The sequence below is a fragment of the Mauremys reevesii genome, linkage group 3 (genome assembly GCF_016161935.1).
Source record: "Mauremys reevesii isolate NIE-2019 linkage group 3, ASM1616193v1, whole genome shotgun sequence".
Classification (NCBI taxonomy): Eukaryota; Metazoa; Chordata; order Testudines; family Geoemydidae; genus Mauremys; species Mauremys reevesii.
Window position 1 is genome coordinate 70,200,599 of NC_052625.1, and position 23,357 is coordinate 70,223,955.

At 38.0% G+C, this 23,357-nt stretch overlaps 2 protein-coding genes across 7 annotated transcripts in view; both read left to right on the top strand.

Moving 5' to 3' along the window:
* AHCTF1 (AT-hook containing transcription factor 1) overlaps positions 1-17,497 on the top strand; it is a 93,783-nt gene extending 76,286 nt beyond the window's left edge. For 5 of the 6 annotated variants that reach the window (XM_039530752.1, XM_039530751.1, XM_039530754.1 and 2 more), the window contains 9 exons: positions 1,075-1,510; positions 2,766-2,897; positions 3,484-3,604; positions 4,497-4,600; positions 8,226-8,413; positions 11,219-13,112; positions 13,963-14,096; positions 14,887-14,990; positions 16,645-17,497. In XM_039530752.1, coding sequence (XP_039386686.1) covers positions 1,075-1,510; positions 2,766-2,897; positions 3,484-3,604; positions 4,497-4,600; positions 8,226-8,413; positions 11,219-13,112; positions 13,963-14,096; positions 14,887-14,990; positions 16,645-16,837 — 3,306 coding nt within the window. In that variant the 3' untranslated portion in view covers positions 16,838-17,497. The remainder of the gene's footprint in view (positions 1-1,074; positions 1,511-2,765; positions 2,898-3,483; positions 3,605-4,496; positions 4,601-8,225; positions 8,414-11,218; positions 13,113-13,962; positions 14,097-14,886; positions 14,991-16,644) is intronic. The other variant, XM_039530755.1, reaches the window with a different exon arrangement.
* A 526-nt stretch (positions 17,498-18,023) lies between these two features.
* The window catches only part of LOC120401126 (kinesin-like protein KIF28P), a 53,028-nt gene continuing 47,694 nt past the window's right edge, over positions 18,024-23,357 (top strand). The window contains exons 1-2 of the mRNA XM_039530796.1: positions 18,024-18,698; positions 22,763-22,954. Coding sequence (XP_039386730.1) covers positions 18,597-18,698; positions 22,763-22,954 — 294 coding nt within the window. The 5' untranslated portion in view covers positions 18,024-18,596. The remainder of the gene's footprint in view (positions 18,699-22,762; positions 22,955-23,357) is intronic.

Consider the following 23,357-nt stretch of genomic DNA (forward strand, 5'->3'; position numbering starts at 1 on the left):
TTTGGAGAAAAATAATAAATAGAACTTTCAGGATAACTAAAATTATGCTACCAAACCACAGAACCCACACTGGCTCTATTAAGTTACTATCCAAAGGAGGTTATTGATTTGAGGAAGGATCCACTGATGATACAATTCCTCCTAGCAGCCAGATGAACACAATTGTTGCTAGCAACCAAATGTGCAGCAGTGGCATGCAGAATTGAAGTACACTTCTATCCCGATATAAGACGAATTCGGATATAACTTAGTAAAGCAGTGCTCCGGGGGCGGGCGGGGCTGCGCACTCCAGCAGATCAAAGCAAGTTCGATATAACGCGGTTTCACCTATAACGTGGTAAGATTTTTTTGGCTCCCGAGGACAGCATTATATCAGGGTAGAGGTGTATATGAAATCATTTCAGTGGAAAAAAGAGACAGTCTTTTATCCGTATCCAGTAGATTTTATAATATATGGCTACCGTTTTTGGAATTTGAACAGAATACACAGATAACAGGTTAACAAAGCACAAATGGTCTTTTAAAGGTAACAAATACAAGTCATGAATAAGATTTATTAATACTTGTATGGAGAGTTCATGTATGTTAATTTATTTTTAAATCTCAATAGTGGAGTATGGTCACTTTAATCTACTTGTTCCAGACTGTAAGACTAATGAACACCAAACCTTTTTATAATCTCTATAAAATGGATATAAATTAAAGTGACATTGTCAAGTAGACTAGGGCCAACCTTAATGTGTAAGGGAAGTTCCCTCTTTTTGAAAACTTGAAAACAGTAGCAGGTTGGAATATGAGAACCAGAAAGTGAGACAAAAAACAGAAAATAAACTGACCACAGTTTCAAAGCTGACTGAAATCAGTAAGTAAATACTCTAGTGAAAAGTCAATTCAGTTTTTAAACTCTGGTTTTAAAAGCTAAGATGGTATTAGTAACATGGTTAAGAAATAGCTTTAATTGTCAGTATCTTACTATGTCCAAATACCATAAAGAAGGTTCATATGTCTTTATTCCTTGGAAAAATTTGGGTTTCATTAATGACTAATTTGTTTGTTTTTTTGTTTTAAATAAAGATGCTGGGAGATGATAAAACAAAACACCTTGTAGCGTCATCTGAACATAACCTTGGAGTTCAAATGGAGGACACTTGGTCTAAGGACAGAGATAAAATTCCTCCTTTTACTTTGACCTGTCCTGAGGAGGATCATGCAGAAATGAATGAGTCCTCAGAAGGTATAGCAGGAGATGTCCTGGAGAAAATGGAAGTCAGCAAAGAAACTAGTAATTTTTCTGCCAGGTCAGACCAAACTACCTTGGAATATCATGATGCAAGATCACCAGACGACCTTGAAGATGATGTTATCTTCATAACTTCTAAACCAGCAAATTCTTCCACCAAAGATGTTGCTATCATACAGGAAGAGATGGAGGAAGAAGGCAGTGAGGTAGTCAAAAGTGAGCCTTTGCAGTTTGAACAACAGACTTCTTCAGAGCTGGAGAAACAAACTGGTATGTGTTGTCATGTGACCACTTAAGTAATCTAATTAAATGACCATTTGGGTGCCTTTTGAAAGGTTAAATGATAATTATAGTGTACAGTAGCCAATATTGATATAGTGTCCACAAGTGTGCTAGACCTCCATAGTTGAAAAGGTCCCTCCACTATAAGCCTCTATTTTGAGGCATCCTTAACTTTCTCATGTGTTGCAGTTTGGGCTGACATTCCTTGTGCTTAGTCTCAGCCAAGAGGCAACAATTTCTTATTTTTGAAAGCTGATATTTCTAGTTTACATGTGGGTGGTTTTTTGTTTGTTTGTTTGGGGGTGGAGGGGGTTGAGTATGAAAGACTTTTCATCAGCTACATTTTTACCCATTCTTTGATGCTTAGGATTAAATAGCTGCTTCAGATTTGTCAGAGGCTTAGTCCTCATTGAGAAGGCCTTTGATCTGTTTGAAAATGTTGATAAGTTAAACATATTTGAAAACATTATACTGGGACTGTATAGTAATCTTTTCTGTCTATTGAATTGTATCCAAGATATGCTATTTCTGATAGACATATGCAAGTGTCCATCTGTGTGTGGCATGGAATCTTAAAATTGTTGTGTTCACACCAGTGGGTTATGCAGTCAGGTATTAATGCACATACTGTATTTGAATTGAAAGGTTCTGCAGGGTCTTTGGGGCTGGTTTGTTGTCATAAACACGAGTGAGGCACCTCAATGTGAGCAGCAGAAGTTCCCAACTACAGTCTCCACTTATTTACACAAGCAGAGGGGAATGATCCAGGTCCAAATATCTGTAATAAAATAGCTCAGTGACCTTAACTATCCAATAACAATCATTTGTACTTGGGCAAGAAATACAAGATGCTTTTCCAAGCATAATCATCACTAGGTAATGTTTACAAGAAACCTTCTTGTTATGTTGGGCTGTGATGGAAAGGGTTCTGTACAATTACAGTATAAATGTGATATTTTATCACTAGCAGAAGGTAGTCTGTGCTGCTTCTACTTAAACCATTTTGTTTGGTCCAGCAGTGTGATCCTGATTCAGGTCACTGAAAGTAGTAATGAAGAGGGAGAAAGCAGGCACCCAGACAAGAAAGAGGCTAAAGAAATGCACAAAATTAAGTATGACAAGACAGAAATGATAGCGGTGTTCAATGGCTAAGCCTGGCAATGCATTAGTTTAAGATCAAGCTTTATCCCTCGCTCAAGTGCATTTGATTGTGCTTCTTCCCTCCTACCTTTTGGGGATGCAGGGGAGGAAAAGGATGTCACTCATGTTACTAGCATTACCAGCCTCTGGGGAGACCAAAGTCAAGCCCATCTCAACCAGGGTGATCAACATTATGGAGATGGAAACACAAAAAGGCATATTGGAAAGATCTCTGGTAAGAGAATGGAGAAGAAACAAAAATAAAAGATATGGAGATAAATATCCAAAATTCAAAGAAAGGGGAAGAAGTGGACTTAAGCTTCTAATTTTAAGAGCAAAAGATATTGTTTGAAGTTTTCAGCTGCTAATCCATTTTTTCTTTGGGTTTTAATAGTCAGCCTCTATATAAATCTTTTCCTACTCCCTAAAATCTTGCCATTCGTTCATTTGTTTCCCTTAAAAGAAAAATAATGTGAGGGCAAAGGTAACAAAATATGAAATCAAATTATACAGTAATGGAAAAATACTTCTCAGCAGAAGGTTCTCAACTTTTCGAGGTTCCTTCCAGCCCTAGATTTCTATGATTGTGAGAGAGCGCTGAGTTTCTTTTGTAGTGGGAGCAATAACTCAGACTTTTTGTGCATTTAAATCTCAACCACAGCATTGCATTAGTAGATCACTTTTGCATTTTAAATAAGCAAAATAATGAAGCACATAATGAGGTTTGTAATTTAAAATCAGGTAAACTTTTTCAAAGAACTCATGTTGTGTTTAATGCAAATAGCTACCAGTTGTTCAGCTGTTAACAATGTTGTTCCTAGGATTTCTGGAAAGGACAGAAATAGAATGTCCTACCCTTCCTGAGGAGGGTATGTTGGTGTTGAATCACTTAAGCACCTTTCAAGTTGCTGGAGTCTCTACTTGTTCGTCAGCTGGTGAAAGGTAAATATGTAAAAATAAATAAATCGGGTATACAAATATGAGTGCTAGTTGGATTTCGTATACTTCAAAAGCTCTATTGTCTTAAGTTCAGATTGGTTCTCTGCTATTTTACTTTCATCCTATATCCTATTGGGGTTCCTTGCATCTTCCTGCATAAACATAACCTCAGTGGTTAATAATCAAATGTTAACTCTCAGAAAGACAGTCTTCACAAAGTACTGTGGTTACAAATTGGTTAACTCAATCACAAGGCTATTTAAAGCTTTCCCAATTTGAGTCTGTTAAACTGACACTCGAAAGTCTCACTTCTGTCTGAAAATTATGTACCTCGTGTAATTAAAAACAATACCTAAGGTTCCTATGACTAAAAAGTTTTCCTGGGGATTCTTTCAGTTGGTTTACTTTTGTGTATTTTGACATTTTGTACAAAATCAGTTGTGTCCCCCCCCCCCCCCCCCCAGTAAATATTTTATTGTATTGAAAAGTCCTGCACGTACTTAAGCATATGTAGGAAAATAAAATAATTTATGGTAACTTTATTGGTACAGACCTCACTTTTTTTGTACAATTTGTTCTAAACGTTTGTTATAGTAGTTACATAAATGATCATTCTGCAGAAAACAATATTTCTATTACTGTCATTTTTTAAACACTGAAAACACTTATAGTGCATGGACATTTAATACTTGAATCATTCCATTACTTAACGTGTGTGTGTAGTTAGTTACAATGAGAACTGAGCTGAATGCTAATATTTTGGGGTAGGGAGTTCCAATTTTTGTTCTGAATATGTACTGTTATGAGCATGGACATGAGTATTTTAAAACTAGAACAAAATATTTTTAAAACGCATACATGGGTTCCACCTCTCATTTCTTTTCTGTTTACAAAGTGAAACGGCCACCAAAGAGTCCAAGATATCATCTTTATCAGAAGAAAAAGAGCTGCCTCTCTCAAGATCACAGGCTTTGGAGGCACCAGGAGCAGATTCTAAATGTATGTATGTTTTGTGTGTTTAGCAACAAGTAAAAGTTTTCACTATTGAGTTAAGGTAGCTGTAGTTAGGCACATAAAAAGTATTTGAGCTGCCAGGGTTAAATGCACAACTTACCTTGTCACTTCACACTTAACAGATTGAAGTGAAGCTTGGTAATGCAAACTTTTGTCAACTTAGAGCTAGAATATACTTATCAAAGAACCTGTGGTTAGAGGAGGCAGAGTTAACGCATACTTTTTTATTGAATTAGAGATTTAGGAAAATTGATATTACAATTCATTTCTATGTGCATAGTACACTGCTGCAAATTATACATCTTTGCTGCAGAATTGAGATCAAGCGTGCAACGGACACAGGCTTTAAACACCCTTCTAACTGATGGCAGGGCACTTGGTACTCAAGCTGTGGGAAAGAAGTAACAAGGAGGAAAGGTGTCTGTACAACCACATTTCCTGTCTTAGAGGTTGAGGACTCTTAACTCCTTCCTTGTGACTCTTTGGTGTGAGGCCCTTTATCTCTACATAGTTCAGTCTTGCCAAGTGAGGTGGTCTTGGCTGCTAGGTTTTGGAACATGGAGCACCTACTCTGTGTCTCATCCTACATGGAGTCAGAACAAGATGAGTTCAGTAGCGTTGCATTGGCAGCCTATGTGATAGCAGGGCAGAGGAATTGTTTTTCTGTGTGGCTTCATGCCAGCAGAAGTTGCTGGTGATACCCTGTTCCATAGCTGCAGAAATGTGGCAGGCATAATGCACTGGTTGTAACAATGAACTAGTTTGGATGTTTGGTCCTCAGGAAGTAGACCTCCAAAGTGATACTTGAGGTAGATTGGTTGTCCCCAAGCTTATAATATCCTTTGCTAGCTTTTGTTTGGCATTATGTGTGGGGGGAGCATATAGGTCTCGTACTCAATTTATCATTATCTCCTGGCTATGTGTGCCGGTTTCTGGCTGTTTTTATTAACAATTTTGAGACCCAGAGGATATTTTATTACCAAATTTACAGAAAAAGAATAATAATTGTTTTACTTAAGAACATAAGAATGGCCATACTGGGTCAGACCAAAGGTCTATCTAGCCCAGTACCTGTCTTCCGACAGTGGCCAGTGCCAGGTGCCCCAGAGAGAATGAACACAACAGGTGGTAATCAAGTGATCCATCCCCAGTCGCTCATTCCCAGCTTCTGGCAAACAGAGGCTAGGGACACCATTCCAGCCCATCCTGGCTAATAGCCATTGACCTATTCTCCATTAATTTATCTAGTTCTTTTTTGAACCCTGTTACGGTCTTGGCCTTCACAGCATCCTCTGGCAAGGAGTTCCACAGGTTGACTGTGCGTTGTGTGAAGAAATATTTCCTTTTATTTGTTTTATACCTGTTGCCTATTAATTTAATTTGGTGGCCCCTAGTTCTTGTGTTATGAGAAGTAGTAAACAACACTTCCTTATCTACTTTCTCTACACAGTCATGATTTATAGACCTCAATCATATCTCCCCTTAGCCATCTTTTTTCCAAGCTGAGAAGTCCCATTCTTATTAATCTCTCCTCATACAGAAGCCGTTCCATACCCCAATCATTTTTGTTGCCCTTTTCTGAACCTTTTCCAATTCCAATATATCTTTTTTTGAGCTAGGGTGACCACATCTGCACACAGTATTCAAGCTGTAGGCATACCATGGATTTATATAGAGGCAACACGATATTTTCTGTCCTATTATCTAGCCCTTTATTAATTATTCCCAGCATTCTGTTTGCTTTTTTTGACTGCCGCTGTACATTGAGTGAATGTTTTCAGAGAACTATCCACAATGACTCCAAGATGGGGGAGGGATAGCTCAGTGGTTTGAGCATTGGCCTGCTAAACCCAGGGTTGTGAGTTCAATCCTTGAGGGGGCCACTTAAGGAATCTGGGGCATAATCCGTACTTGGTCCTGCTAGTGAAGGCAGGGGGTTGGACTCGATGACCTTTTGGGGTCCCTTCCAGTTCTGTGAGATAGGTGTATCTCCATATAACAAAGATCTCTTTCTTGAGTGATAAGAGCTAATTTAGAGCCCATCATTGTATATGTATAGTTGGGATTATGCTTTCCAATGTGCATTACTTTGCATTTATCAACATTAAATTTCATCTGCCATTTTGTTGCCTAGTCACCCAGTTTTGAGAGATCCTTTTGTAGCTTTTCGATATCTTATCAAATATCACTGCTAATCTGCCACTAAATGTAAGATAATATAGTATTTATGATACTTGAAAATCTTAACTCAGAAAGATTCTTTCTTACAGCTCTGGAACAGTCTTGTTCAGATCACATGTCCAGAAATGCATCCCCCCGGTCTGCTCTATTACAAAAGGAGGCCCTGTAGAATACAGCCCGAAGGCCTGGACAGTTTGTCAGTGATACTCAGACTGAGACTTGCAAGCCACAAGTTGCTCTTTAATTTGTCTCCTGCAACTCTATGCAGCACACGATATTAAAACACCGTGTGATTTAATTATTCACCAAGAAAAGTTATTAATTAATCAGGATGCTTTTACTATGTTATTAACCAATTGTGGTTGATAAAATAATATTCAGTCATTTTGCTGTGAGAGTTATATGTATGAAACAATGAATTCACACTACTGTGGCTCTTTTGGCTAATTTGGCTCCTGCACCACTGAGATCTGAGGATCCCTGGTTTAAGTGTTCAGTCTCAATTGGCATTTTGGGATTATGTCATACTTCAGTCCATCATAAAATGGTAATTTCTTTTGTTATGGCTGCTCATTAGCAAGATAAACTTTTATTTTTTCAATACAGGAAAATCATAGGTTGCTTTTTTTTTTTAAAAAACATCTTAGAGGACAGTTGTTGTGAAATCAATTGGTCTTAACTGTATGAGGCAGGAATGAATGAATTGTGGATTGAACTGTATTCTGCTGAATCAGTTTTATCTGACCTGTGCGTAAACATGCACAAATATTAGTATTGTGTGGAAATATCCACTATCTTGTTGTCAGCGATTCTTCTGTCCTCTTATAAAAGTAGTATTGTTTCCCTATGCCCCACTAACACCCGATTACTGACTAGATTGCTTGAGATGGTTGGGAGCTGACGTGATTTAGAGCAGCCTTCAGACTGCTCTAATTTGTACCAAAGAACCAACTGCACACGTGACCACTGCAGGATTGGGGGAGGAGTGCTCAAACATAATCAAGGACCTAAACCAATGTTTTAAAGAAGCATACTTACAGAATATCAGGCCTGGGCTACACTAGCGGGGGACTTCGAACTGAGATACGCAACTTCAGTTATGCTATTTGCGTAGCTGAAGTTGAAGTATCTTACTTCAACTTACCTGGCCGTTCTCATGGTGGTGAGTCGACCACCCCGTCGACTCCGCTTACTCCTCCTGCCGAGGTGGAGTACGGGTGTCGATTCGGGGATCGATTTATCGCCTCTAGACAAGACTCGATAAATCAATCCCCGATACATTGAACACTATCCGGCGGGTAGTATAGACGTACCCTCAGTTAATACAATCCTCAGTATTTATGCAGCAGTTAAAATGAGTCCAACTTGTTCAGCTTTTTATGCTAGAAAACCTGAAGTCAGAAATTTACTGGGAAAAAATCTTTTTCAGCTGTGATCAGTATCCTTCACAGTGAGGATATTCCCAGTACTCATTCAGAAAACCAGCTTCAAGAGGAAAGGGGTGAGGACCTACATGAAGATCAGAAGTCTGAGGAAGCTGCAATAGAAGAAAATGTTCTGTTCCTGCAAGAAAAAACATTTACTTCTAAAAGTCCTCCTGAAACTAAAGAAGTTAACGTAAGTGAATTATTTGACCATTTTGCTAAGTCAGTACAAGACAAAAAAAAAAACCTCTTGGGAAACCTGAGAACTTTGGCAGTTGGCATCTAAATGTTTTCATGTGACCTGTAAGTCTCTTCAGTTGACTTAATGTGACTATTAACTTCAGTGCTTAGCTAGAGATCATGTATTCCTTTGTGTTTCCACAGCACCTCAGACAATGGGGCCCCAATCAAGATGAGTATTGCAAAAGCAATACAAATAACTACAAACACATAGTCAACATCCTTCTTTTCCTAAAATCAGACTGGACCAGTTACATATTAATCTGATTTGTTTAAATATAAACATTTATGTAAAGCCTTAGTTGAAGTGGTCCAATATCAAATATCTGTTTTAAGCCTAAAAGTAGGGGGCAGTGAAGTTTAATTTTAACAAAACTGAGGCTCCCTCAGTAAAATTTTCAAAAGTGCCTAAGTGACGTGGGTGCCTAACTCCAGTAATTTTCAGAGACTTAGGGTCTTAAGTCCTGTTTTCAAAAGTGACGTAGGAACTTAGATAGTTGGAAAATTTTATCCACTGTTCCTAGTTAGTATAAACAGTTTCTCAGTAATGTAATAATTGGACTGCCAGGTTGTTTCCAACTAAATAGAAATTTCATGTAGGGGTTCAAAGCCCAATTTATAGAACCTCTGACGTTAGTTATGATTAAGGCTACGTTTTAGTCACGGGTATTTTTACTAAAAGACATGCACAGGTCACGGGCAGTAAACAAAAATTCATGGCCTGTGACCTGTCCATGACTTGTACTATATACCGCTGCCTAATCTTGGGTGCTTTGGGGTGGCTTGAGGGTGCTGCAGCCCAGGACCCCTGTTGCTAATTGGGGGTGGGGGTTGGTGGGGCTGGCAGGATCCCTATCTGGCTCTGCGTGGCTCCCCGGAAGCAGCGACATGTCCCTAGCCAGAGTAGCGACTGAGGGACTCTGCATGTTCCCTCTGCCTGCAGGCACTGCCCCCGCAGCTCCCATTGGCTGCGGTTCCCATCCAATGGGAGCTGTGGAGTTGGAACTTGGGGCAGGGGCAGCGCACAGAGCAGCCCTGGCCGCACCTCCACCTAAGAGCTGAGGGACATGTCGCTGCTTCCAGGGAGCTTGCCCAAGGTAAGCGCTGCCCAGAGCTCTCACCCCCTTCTGGGCCCCAACCTCCTGCCCTAACCCTGAGCCCCTTCCCACATCCAAACTCCTGATGCTGCTTGGGGTGTGGGAGGGTGCAGTGGTCCGACACAGCCTCAGCAGCGGCCAGTGTGGCTGCCCCAGGGGCTGCCTGAGCTACTCAGGCAGCCCCCAGACCAGCTGCACTGGCCGCTGCAGAAGTCCCAGAGGTCCCGGAAAGTCCGTGACTTCCGTGACAGACTCGTATCCTTAGTTAGGATTTTAAAGGATAGTTCACTGCAGTATTCTTAAACTAAAAAATAGAATTGTTAAACCTGCAGTTGTCTTACTGAATTTCATCTCTGATGTGATTTTTACAACCTCTCTCTCCGCATACAGCTGAAGAAGGCTGTGGGAGTTATTTTGATACATGTGAGCAGCATACAGGGCAGACTCAGAATCACTGTGCAGAATTATGCCTGTGGTGAGAAGAGATATTTCACTGTTGTCATCTTGTGAAGCTCGGCTTGGTCAGTAGTATATCTATTGGAGAGGATGGGACAGAAAGTTTTTCATCCCACCCCATTTAAGCCTAGAGAACAATTTCTCTTCCCACTGAGGCCAATGGAGGGGAAATGCTTTTCTTCCTAAGATTTAAAGAACTCATCCATACTATATGGACACAAAGGAAAGACAGCAGTCCTGTCCAGCATAGGGAACTGCAAAGAATGGGAGACAGTGAATTCATTACATGAGCTGTTCTGTACAATCTAAAATAATTCCTCAGTGCAGCACTGGTTTTCTCTTGTATGTCAGCCAATCTGTCCACAAGTTGGACTGCTGAAGAGCCAATAGCCGTAACTGGAGTTTCCACAGCCTAAAATATTTTCTGTTTGCTCAGACCAATGTTGTGATTCCCTCACATGATAAATCTTAGGATTTTTATATTTACATCACTGTTTGTTCTCAGGATTTGAGTTGTTCTAAGAGTCCTAAGCCCCTGATCTTTTCTTTTTCCTTCTGCTCTGGTGTCCCCTTTCTATTGGTTACTGCGGGTCACATATTGTAGGTCACAACTTGATAATTACCAAAGGAAGAGCATGTCTTATCATCACTTACTTCTTGGTTAAATCTAGGGAAGGAACCAAGCCATAAAAATCAGATGGGGATCCAGACTCTTAAGTAAAACCCTGGATCTGATCATAGTCATCATATTTCAACCTATTTAACATAAAGCCAGCCACTAAGTATGGAACTCCAAAGCTTAAAGATGTCTGAATATGAGTTTTTGGTTCAATCTTATCTTTACTTGCATTCCTCTTAGAATAGACTGGAGGCAGTTCCTGAACTATCTCAGTCTTGTAAAACAATGCAATTGACTCCTTGCTGCTAGAAAATCTTCGTAATTGTAAACAGAAAATCTAAAACTGCTTAACTATCTGGTTCTATGTAATAAATACTTATTTTCAGTCCCTTAAATTGCATGCATTTTTGAATGTAATAGAGAATGATTTGTTTACTTCTAATTACTGTGCTCTCGATAATGATTCAAAAGAAGGGGGCACCATTGACCTCAATCATATCAGTCTGCTGAAAGTTAATATATGCAGAAACTAATACATTAACATACACTAATATATTACTAACAGACCTGTTTACTTTTATTTTAGATTATTGAAGATGGCACCCCTGATGTCCAAGCTTCAGAAGAAACAGCGGAGACAACTCCATTTAATGAGCAATATCCATCAGGCACTCTTAAACTTCAATACAACTTTGATGCCATCAAACAGCAGTTCACTTGTGACTTGCCTGACACTAAAGACACCGATGAATGTGACACAGCTGAAGGGGACGGAGAGCTTTTCATGTCTGAAAGCAATTTTACTTTAATATTAGAAGGAGAAGACGGTGAAACTGAGACAGGAGACCCTACAACATTAGATATGTCTACTAAACCAGTTAGCACAAAAACAGAGGATAAGCATATGAATCATGTAGGCACTATTGATAACCAAGAGAACATTACAAATTCAGTGCCCACTGTAACTAGTGATCAGGACTCTCAGAATATTGCAGAGGCATTCCCATATGTGCCTGAACCTGTTAAGGTAGCTCTTGCTGAAAATTTATTAGACATAATCAAAGACACAAGAAGTAAAGAATTCACTTCTGAAGTAGTGGAACAGTCCGTTCATGAAAGTATACCTTTAATGAGCAAAAAGGTAACTATTTCCCAGAAATCTGTAAAGACTCCACTAACAACTGTGCCAGAAGCAAATGCAGATAATGCCAGTGTTTGTCAAGTAGACCATGTGGTGACACCTAAGCGTCCAAGGGGACGAAAGCGCAAAAATCTAAATATCCCCTCAACAGATGCTCAACAGCTGTCAAATACAGGCAGACCAGATCTGTTGGGACTGTGTACCCTGAGGAGAAGTGCTAGGCGAACAAAAGAAACTTCTGCGATTCATGAAGGTTCTCATCTTGATTCTGATGGAAATTCTCAAGATCCGCAAATGCCTCAGATCCCTGATACTCCTAGGAGAGGACCCAGGAAAACTAGGGGGAATCATTTAGAAACATCAGACAATGTTCATTCTATTGGACAGTCATTACAGATGGTTGGTACTCCAAGGAGAGGGTTAAGGAGAACCAGGGAACCTGCATCAGTACTTCCTGAACAGGCTAATGAGGAAATTCCTCTTGCTGAAGAAGCAATTAAGCTACCTGCTACTTCTAAAAGGACTGGTAGAGGAGCAAAAAGTTCAGTAGGGCATCAAGAAAATAGCCAGCTTTTCACTGTTCGCAAGGTAAAAATGGCAGCCAGTCCCATTAAAAGTGGAAGAAAACTAAAACGTGTTAGTTTACAACTTACTGAAAACATCATTACTGATCTGGAGTCAGAGCCCTATGAGCAGCAGCTGCCTGTGCCAACTAGACGAGGCAGGAGGAAAAAGACTAGTACATCATCAGAAGTTTCAGAAAATTGTGAGCTTGATACATCTAAGCCATCTCATCATCAAATGGAACTTAAATCTTCTGTAACTACTAGAAGAAATGTTAGAAGGAGGATACTAAATCTGTCTGCAGGTACAGATTCTATACCCACTCAGGAAGCCATACATTCAGAGGAGAGAGAGAAAATGCCTGATACCCCCAAGAGAAGAGCAACAAGAGTTACACCTGCTAAAGTAGAAAAAACAGGTACTGGAAAATCCACTCTAGAGAAAACACCTGTTCAGCCAGTTGAGACATTGCCTACAACCAGGACTTCAGCCAGAGCTGGACATAGAAACAGAAAGAGGCAACTACAATCAGTATCAGAGGAAAGCACAGAGGAAGAAGGCTTACCCCAAGGAACTGATTGCAATCCTTCTTTGCTAGTTGCAGACCTAACTGAATCAAGACTTGATGAAATGGAGAGAACTTTAGCAGTTCATGGTACTCGTATTACAAGGACCAGATCCAGCAAAATTGGCATGCGTCAGAAGCTCTCCCTAGAGGAAAATGAGTCCTTCTTTTTTTCTCCCCCTCTCACAAAGCTTACAAAGAAATCAAAAGGTACCTGAATTGTTTTCTGATACAAAATAGAAATGCTTACAATTTCATTCTCACCTGTCAGCTACATGAAACATATATTTCGGGCACAGTTTTATGTAAGAAACTTAACCATATAAAAGTTAAGATTCATAGTGAAGGATACAATTCCCTTTTTTTACTAACGTCTAAGAGTTACAAGACTCGGTTATTATAGAAGCCTCTTAACAGTAAGGGAGTTGAAATATCACAAGTCCAGTGGAATGAAACTTAGTTTGATCTTTTGTCTTTGTTTTTAATTTCTATCTAACTTAAGTATTTCAATCATTCATTTCATTACATATGCCTGCCTTTTGTTTTTCACTTGTGGAAGAAATAGTGTGTTACTCTCCCAAATTCTGTGTACAGTTTGAATTCCCCTACTTGTAGCACCAAAATGAGATGCATCTCTCAGTAGATTGTGCAACTCTTCAGTATGTGATTGTCCTTCATGCAACTTGTGTGCTTTGATTGTTCGGGAAGTAGTTATCCCAAAACTAAAGAGTTAAAATGTCACTGAAATGACTGACAGTTCACACCTATCGAAGCCAATGTTTCAGGTTATCTGGATACCTAGACAGGCATCATTGGATTTGTTTTTATCTGGCTCACAGTTTGCAATAAGACATGGGAGACCAAGATGTAGCCATTATGGGAAAGTACCAGAACTTTGAGTTTCCATGAGACAGCCGAATTTGACCCTTATTTTAGATTTAAAGACAAACCATGTTTACTGGGATGTAATCTTGGTTTTGCTATTCTGTGCTTAAGTATTAGTTGTATTTTTATCTTTCCCCATCCCTTGTATTTACATTAACTATACATTTTGTCATAGCTGAAAAGGCAGAGCATCCTGTACAGCTCAAGGATTTCGACCCAGAGTTGTCTTCTCAGTTTGTGTTCTCACCCCCTCTTTTGAGGTCAAGGAGGAAACATGTATCCAGTATTTCACGAATTGTGAAAGAATTGGTAAGTAATGTTTGTAATTACTTCCTATCCGTTTCAAGCTTTTCTCTGTAACTCTTTTACAAACTATATTCTTAAATTATGACTGTTGCAGAATCCTGTTCTGTAAAAGCATGATGTTTTTACAAGAAAAATTTAAGTTAAATTAATTAAGTTAAAACTATTTGGCTTTCTTCTTGAGAGTTGTTTATTATTAATACTTGAAAAAATAAATCAGTTTGAATATATTTAAGCTAAGAATAAATAAATGTTTTAACTTTTAGCTATATTTTGGTGAATAAACTGCTATTCCAATTTGAATTTTCAGATGTTGGTACTATACTTCTGATGTAAGGGAAAATAACTGGTAATGTCTTAAGAAATGTGGACTTTTTATTTTTATCAACATTCTCCTTCAGTAATAATAGAACTGAGCAAACGATTGATTTTTTTTTCTAGTTTGGCCACCAAACAAGCAAAATTAGTTCATCTTTTTTTTTTTTCTCTTCCCCCTGGCAGAATGAAAATGAAAAAAAAAAAATTCATTTGAGTCAAACAAAACATCTTGAATATCTATTTGAATGGACATTTCTTTTTGAAATAGCTTGACTTTTCCATGGAAAATTCCCCTCTCCCCCCAGCCAAAACTTGAGCTAATTTACTATTTGCCCAAAATAATTTGTAATGCTCCATTCTCATATAAATCAGATTTTAAAACTGGGACTAAGCATGTTTATAAATTAATTAGCATTCCTTAGGAGTGGGAGGGTGTCTACAGTAGAAGTCATATATATGTTTTCTGTTGCCTTAACAGGAGTTACCAATTAAAGAAGAGGATAACAACTCAGTAGAGTTTGTGGGAAAGCAGAAAGTGAAGAGAAGAAGAACTACAAAATCAAAAACCCAGAAAGCAAGCAAGTATGAAATGCTTAATACTTTCATGCAATTTTTGTAAAGATGATAAAGTGCAAAAATTCTTCATTCTAGGTTTAGGAGGTAAACTTGCAAAGTCTGTAGTTCACTCCATACAGTGGAGAGGAGCGAATAGAGAGATGTTTTCCAGCAGGAAGCCGAAGAACTGCATCTTGAGGACATTTGAATCCCTTGTTTTACAGTTTTGATGACTCTGTAAGAGTTCTCATGAGCCCACTGGTTTAAAAGCACCAGCAATCCTTTGAGAGTATTCAGTCACAGTACATTTGGGTGGGAAGCAATATTGCTAACTTCCCATTTGAAATATTGATATAAATTTTCTGATGATGTAGAGCTGCTCATTTGTCCCACATCCCATGTAGCAAAGTGAAAATGAATTCTTGAGTTTATGTTCGAGCACCTTTGTGTGGAACTGGGTGTCCCATATCCACTTTTTTTAAATGGTTGGGGAAAATTACTGTGTATCTTGATTCATTTATTGTGTTGTTGGGTTTTTTTTTAATTATTTTCAAGGCTCAAATCTATCAATATGCATTTCCATTGAACACTATTATTTTTCTGGAATAAAGTTTTTTTTCAGAAGTAGAAGCCTAAATTGCTCTCCACCCACCTGAACATTTCAAGACTTGTATTTAGGACTAGTTTGGCTTTCTATATCAGGTAAATGAGGAAATTATGCCTGGGGGTCTTTCATTTAATTTCAGTAAGATTTAAGATGAAGGAAAGAGCCCCTTGCAGTTGGAAAACTGAAGAAGGAAAAGTTTAATTATGGTTTAGCATTTTTAAAGGAATATCATAAAGATTCTTGCTACCTCTAGCAAAACTTCAATTTTATAAACATAGGAAGTACAATGAAAGGAACACTTTAGTTTATGCCATTGTTTCAAGCCATAGATTCCAATTTTTTAAAGTCTTCTGTTTCTCATTATATAAACCAGTTCTCCATTGATGGTGAACATTTTTCCTCTCCAGTATATTTGGACCAGAATCTACTTGGTCAAGTACAGCCTTATTTATTCTGTAGTTGTGTATACCTTTTTACCTCCTTTCCCCTCCTTGGTGCAGAGTCGATGTCTTCCCCATTTCCTCCCCTCTAGCAGCTGTATGCAGATTAACTCCTCTAGTCTTTCTTTTTTTTGCTGCTCCAGTCAATCCCTGACTATGTCCTTAGTTAGAGGCATAGTGGTGACAATAGATCTAAATCAGGAACAAATCTGATCTGGAATACTTGAGATATGGGACAATTGACCACTTTTAAGCTCTCAAAAGAGGCATAAATTTAAGGTAGCATAATCTCATGCTCCATCAGGAGCTATTTATTTGCCTTTTTATCTTCCTGAAAATTATTATTTTGCAGTTACTCTTTTGATTGTCAGGAGCTTCAGCCATAAATGTTAATATAGTTTATACATGGGAAAATCTCGCTCTTTACATGAAGTTATTAGTATAAATTATTTCCTTGTAAGATGCTGCATGATCATAGAATTTCTTTGGTGTGGTGGGGTCTGTAATTTTATTCGTTGTAATTTAGCTTTTTGGCTTTGTTTCTGTCTATCAAAACATCCATACATGTGGTTTTGGTAGCTTTGTTTTTTGTAAAGCATAATGTAATCTAGTTGAGACTTATCATTTCTTGCAGAACCACGGGGAAAGAATGTTCTTGGTCACCTCCACCAGTGGAGATTAAGTTCATTTCTCCGTTTGGAAGTCCTGTGGGTGGGACAAAAAGCAAACAGAAAGAAACTGCAGAAACAGCAGAAAAGACTCTTCGAAAGAACAAAAAGAGACTGTCTAATTTTCCAAAGCCAGTTGTGCGCCGGAAGATGCTATAACTGTTTTTTAATTTGTAATGTACACCACTGTTTGTAAAGTCATCAAAATTGTGTGGATTATTAAAAACAAATCATCTAATTTGGAAGATAATAATTTATATAAATTATTGTAAAATTTCATAAACGGTCTTCAATAAGTAACTCCATATGGAGTGTGATTTCTTCAGTCAATGCAGTTTTTTCTATTTTATATTAAGACTTCTTACATTTATATATGTAAATACAGCTTATTTTAGGAATGTTAAATAAAAATGTATACTTCACAACATGCTTATTGTCTGCTAGCTTTTTGAGAGGGAATAATGGTTTGAATGGACCAAATTGCTTGAGAACATCTTAATGTTGTCTCGCCATAATTACTAACCCTCCAGTATTAGGCCAAAACTCTTTTTTTAACATTTTGTTTATTCTTACTATAATGATAAAAAATTAAAACCTGACAGTTGTTTTAAATTTTATAGAAAATGTTTAACCCTTTGGCACCAATAATTGGGATTGTAGAACACAAGCTGCTAATTCCTTACATTCATGGTTAAAATGTACTGTATTGAAGTCAGAATGTAAACAATTGTATTGAACCTGTGCAATATTTTTTTTTTTGTATTTGTTTTAAACTTTGGGAAAGCTGCTCTTGCGTTTATAAAACTAGATCACACCTCAGATGTTGCCCTATTTTTTTTTCAGTTTGCTGTGTCAGCAGAAACCTAGCTATGTAAAGGCTTTGGTATTTTCAATTACGTACAATAGGACATACATTTAAAGGGACATTGCCTATATAAATTTGGAGTAAATTTGAAAAATGCGCTTTTAAAAAATTTAAGAGTAGTAGAAATGCTACCACAATTTAAAATAGTGAACAATTGTCTGTGAACCTACATGCTTTTACAGTGTTCAAAATCAACACATTGTAGCACTGAAAACCTGTAAGTGAAACTGACTTCAATTATTTTAATTGTCTAAGCCAGGGGTCGGCAACCTTTTAGAAGTGGTGTGTCGAGTCTTAATTTATTCACTCTAATTTAAGGTTTTGCATGCCAGTAATACATTTTAACATTTTTAGAAAGTCTCTTTCTATAAGTCTATAATATATAACTAAACTATTGTTGTCTGTAAAATAAATAAGGTTTTTAAAATGTTTAAGAAGCTTCATTTAAAATTAAATTAAAATGCAGAGCCACCCGGACCGGTGGCCAGGACCTGGGCAGTGTGAGTGCCACTGAAAATCGGCTTGCGTGCCGCCTTTGGCACGTGTGCCATAGGTTGCCTACCCCTGGTCTAAGCTAAGAGCAATGCAAAAAGTATGCCAAGGTAATAGTTACAAACCAGACTTTGTACAGATTATTTCACTGACTGACTCAGGTGGCTGTGAAAGTGTCTCTTTAAAGCCTAAAATCGTATGAACAATAGGGAAAAGCTATTCCTTTTTCTAGCAGACTTGAGAAATGCTAGTCTGGTCTTTTAATATAGCATATATATATATATTTGAACAATTTAGGTAGTATTTCATATATGTTGATTCATATCCAGGGTGCAATGTTGAAGACTTCAGAACAGTGAAACCTGAAATTAAACTTTTCAGTTAGTGAAAGCTACTGCAATTACGTTAAGAAATAATTTATCAGGTAACTAGTATCTTGTACACAATGAGAAAATATTAATAATTAATAGACTGACCTTATAAAAAAGAAACAGCTTCCCGAGCTGTGTTTTTGATTTCTCAAAACAGGGTTCTCTAGAAAAGGAGTTGTATTTACTTTAAATGTTTTTTGGCTTGAAATATCCTGGGAAGAGTGAAAGTAGTAATAGCATGCCAAGTGTTGACAGTGTGAAAGTGGCAGTACGGGTGAGACCTTTCAGTCAGGTTAGTAGTTACTTTAAATTTGATTGTACTTAGATTTAAATGTTAATAGGCTCTTAAGGAAAAAAAGGAAGCTCTTAACATGTTAAGAGTGTAATGCTTTGTACCTAAATTAAGTGTACAGAAATACAGTGAAATACTTAAAAATGAATACTAGGTAAAGGAGCAAACTACTTAAAAAGCAAGTGAAAGCTGACTACTTTTTTTTTTTAATCAACATGTTTCATGTACCAACCAAAATGTTTTGTAAAAACCAAGTGCTGGAATCCCTATTAGAACAGAATGAATCAAATTGTAATAAGCATGGTGTTAGCTTAACAGGGTTTTAACATATTCCAGTTGTTTGTATCTTTTTTTCCCCAGTATGAAAAAAATTTCACTCTAAATAAGCAGAGCGAAGGACGGTATATCAAACTGCTACATAAAATGTTTAAAGATTTGGCTGAGTATTAAAGAATTTGTAAACTATTTTCTTTTCAAACTGGTTCTAGTAAAGTGTATAGTTTGGCAACACTTAGTGTTTGCTCCATTTGATGGTGGTTTGAGTAACAGTAGTGAACATATTTGGACCTGGCATGCATTTTGTAATTTCATAGTAGCTTTAAGATGCAATAAATTTGCTTAAAAGAGATTTGCCAATATAAATATAATACATTAAAATGCATTTATTTTGGACTATTGAACCTTTAAAACATTCTTTGAACTTCAGTGGTGTTGATTGGGACTGTACTGTCACAAAGGAAGACAAATTTTAAGGAGGCATTTGAATGAAGAGAAGGGAGTACAAGGCATAGAGTACACAGACAAATGGTAAAACAGGATTTCAGATGGGAATGTTGGGAGGGGAGATATAGAAGGAAATTAGAGCAGAGATCTAGGCATTGGTGGTTGTTGTATGGTGGTGGTTTTTTTTTTTTTTTGAAGTTGATTATAAGGGATTCTTCTCTGCCATCCAATCCATCTCTCCTCCATCTGGGTGGTAAGGGTGGTCAACAAAAGCATTTTTCCATCAACCTAGCTGTGTCTACAGGTCTTTAGGGCTCGACATATCTATGCTATGTTGCTCAGAAGATGATGATTTTTAATATTTAAGATTTTAACCAGGCCTGAGGCAACATTCAAGCTGTTGTGTGTTATTGTGGAGTGTGGATGATGATGATGCAGTGCTAGGAGAGAGAAGAGGGAGAGAGGCCTGGAGAAGTGAGAGGGTTATGTTTTCATTGTTTTCATTATGGGGACATAATTTCCACTATTTCCATTCTTGAGAAGAGACCAGATTCAGGAGAAAATTCCAGGAATCAATCGAAAAAATTCACCACTACATTGAAAAAAAAAACCAAAAATTGAAAAATAAAAAAAATCACTCCACCATCTGTTCCTAAGTCAAGTGGTAATTTCTTTTCTCTTCTCCTCTCTTCTTTGAGGACACTCCTTGACCTCTTGATCATCCCATAATACATCCATCTTTCATGCTGAGACTTGATGATGAAGACAGACAGAAACCTGAGAACAACACCCATGTTAAAGAAGAAGCATTAAAGAGAAGACCCATTTACCCATTTACCCTTCATTACCCTTTAAGACAAAGGCCAAAAAACAAAAGAAAAAAGAAACAAAGAAAAAAAGAAAAAGAGCAAAAGCTATTCTTCCAAAGCTCTAAAGCTTCTCTCTTTAAAGGAGCCTCTCTCACTCTGGGATAGATAAGATTTCCAGGAGGCACATTTTTTTAAAGATACACAGGAAGGAGGGGGAGAAGGAAGCTTCTTCTGAGGAGAAGCCAAGCTCTGAAAGAAAGCAGAATAAAAGAATTGAAGAAGCCAAATTGGGGAAATGGAGAAAAAAAGGAGGAAAAAGAAAAAATGATGGAAAAAAAATGGCAACAGACATGAAACAACAAGCAAAATTAAGCAGGACAAGAAAGACTCAAAGACTAATTAAGTAAGAAGTTAAAGGGCAATGAGTGTGTTCACACAGTAGTTTACATGTAATTAATAATGTACAATAATAATCGCACATAATCCTGATTAATTAACTTTCCTTTAGAATCCCTGTATGGACAATGGATGGGACCCTCCATGGACAAGCCCATGGAGCAAATCTCAAAAATAAGCAAATCCTTAAAATCAAAAATTTCCTGGCTGAATAAAGAAATTTATATATTAATAATCATTTATTCAATTATTGATTTCTCATGATTATGATATGAATTATTGAATTACTGTCTGAATGTACAGATAAAAAAAAATAGAAAAATCCGAAAAATGAATCTTTTGAGACAAAAATCAGTTCAGACAGAAGAATGCAAATGAGATAAATAATAATGCAATGCATAATAATATGTCATGTAAATCATGATCATGAATAATTAGTGTGTCTTTCCATTTTGTTGGAACTGTCTCTCATTGTAAAAAATCTGGGTTTTCAAACTAGTGAAGAAATCTTGTAAGAAGTGAAGTAAAAATCTAGGGTAATTCTGTCTGCACTCTGAGAGTACTTCTAGATATTTCTTCTACTTCTGATAGACTTCATATTAGTTCCATATTACTTCTGGGGGAATTCTGCACTTTAAAACATTTACATTTTTTGCAGGAAAAAATTTTTGCTTTGCAGCTGCAAAAGGTTGTGGCAAAGAGGCACCAGACTGCACTGTTAGAACAGGGGCCTGGAGGAGAGAGGGAGCCAGGAGAAGCAGGGAGGGGGGGCTGCCTGCAGAGAGAGCCTGCCTGGGGGGGGGAGACAGGCAGGGGGGGACCGGGGGGGGGGGGGGGGATGGGTGGGGAGGGGGGGGGGGGGGGGGGTGTGGGAGGGCGGGAGGGGACAGTGGGGTGGAGGAGGGGACGGAGGGGAGCCACACAGGACCAGTGGAGAGGTACAGGGATGGGGTGGGGGCAGGGAGACATGGGACTAGGAGAGGGGTAAAGGGCCAGAGGAGTGGCTGGGTGGGAGCACAGAGACATGGGGGGGGTGCAGGGCCATATGGGAATGGTCTGGGGGGGGTGGAGTGACATGTGGATGGGGTGCAAGGACACATGGGGGTGCAGGAACACATAAGGACAGGGGAAGATGTGCCTGACTGAATGGGAGAGGCTAGGAGTCAGCCAGGGTCTGCATGGAGGAAGCTCCCTAACAATGCCCTCCATTCCCCCCCAAAAAAACTGTTCCATACTTTTCCCACCCATACCCAACAACCCTCCAAGTTCACACCCAGGCTCCTTCTCAGCAATTTACTTGCCTCTCCCTCAGCTTCTCCATTATCCCTGACTCCCCAAATCCTTTCCACCCCCATTCCACTGCTTCTGAGGGGTGCAGGAAACATGGTTCTGTATTGTAGTTTAAATGAATTATTACTCTGTTTTGTATTAATATGCCTAGTAAGGAATCTATTTGTCAAAAAACATTGCCTGAATCTTTTTTGTTGTCTGTATTGTTACAGACATACTTGTTGACAGGTATTTTGAAATAAATGACCAAAAAGAATTGAAACTGGTGTGATTATTTTGTGTTGTTTTGACAAATAAGATATGCAGATTTTTTTTCAGAATTTTAAAATATTGTGCACAGATTTTTAAATTTTTGGTTGCTGAATTTTTAATTTTGGTGCATAATTTCTCCCAGGAGTAGCATGCATAGCGTACCATTCTTCTGTTATGGCCATATCTACAGTAGTGAAGGATTTTCCAACAATAGGTTATCAATGCTAATAGCTGATGTGTTTACAAAATCAGGAAAAAAGCAAATTTGGACATGATTACAGATACTATCTTTCCCGTTCAAATCTGTTTCTATGGCATTTATTCCCTGCTTACAGTTAAACTACAGTTACCTGGTTTGGTTCAAGATAAATTTTGTGAAATTAATGTATTGGACCTTTTATGATGAATATGTTGTGGTTGTGTCCCAGTCGTACATACCCTCCATACCCAAATAACTACAAAACTCCTGTTGACTTTACCGGGAGTTTCACGTACAAAGGGCTTGCAGGATTTGGTCCAAAATATAAATTTTGAGTAAAAAAAGTGACTAGAACTGCTACTGGTTTGATAATGTGATTTATAATTTTGATACAGAGGGAGAAGGATGCAGGCAGCAGATGTGTGATTTCTATGAATTCCAGCAGCACAAGCATATATGATCCTAAGAATCCAGGGCACATGAAAACCTTTACCTTTGACCTGGCTTACTGGTCCCACAGTGGATTTCTAAAGAATAAAGATGGCATGCTAATTTCAGCTGGATCCAACAGCAGATATGCAGGCCAGGTAAAATGTATTCAGAGGGCTATTTAAAAGTACTTCCTACCAATATAAAATGTTAACTCACTTTGTTGGTGATTGCGATTGTTACAATTCCCAAGAGTAGAACTGAGATGAATTATCTGTATCTACTTAATGGATGTTTCAAACCAACGTCTAAAACTACTTCCCATTTTCATTTATGCTTCCAGGTCCTGGAACTCTTAATATTTGAAGTACATTAATATGAAGTTATATATTTGTCATAATTAAACCAGACTTTCAGATTAAAATAGTAATTACTAACCTCTGTACTAACTAAATAGTAATGCTTTTATGGGTGTGCATGTCAGAGTGGATTGATTTAAATTTAAGTGAAACAATAAGCAAAAGACATGATTTTTAAATCATGGTTTTAATAATTTTGTTT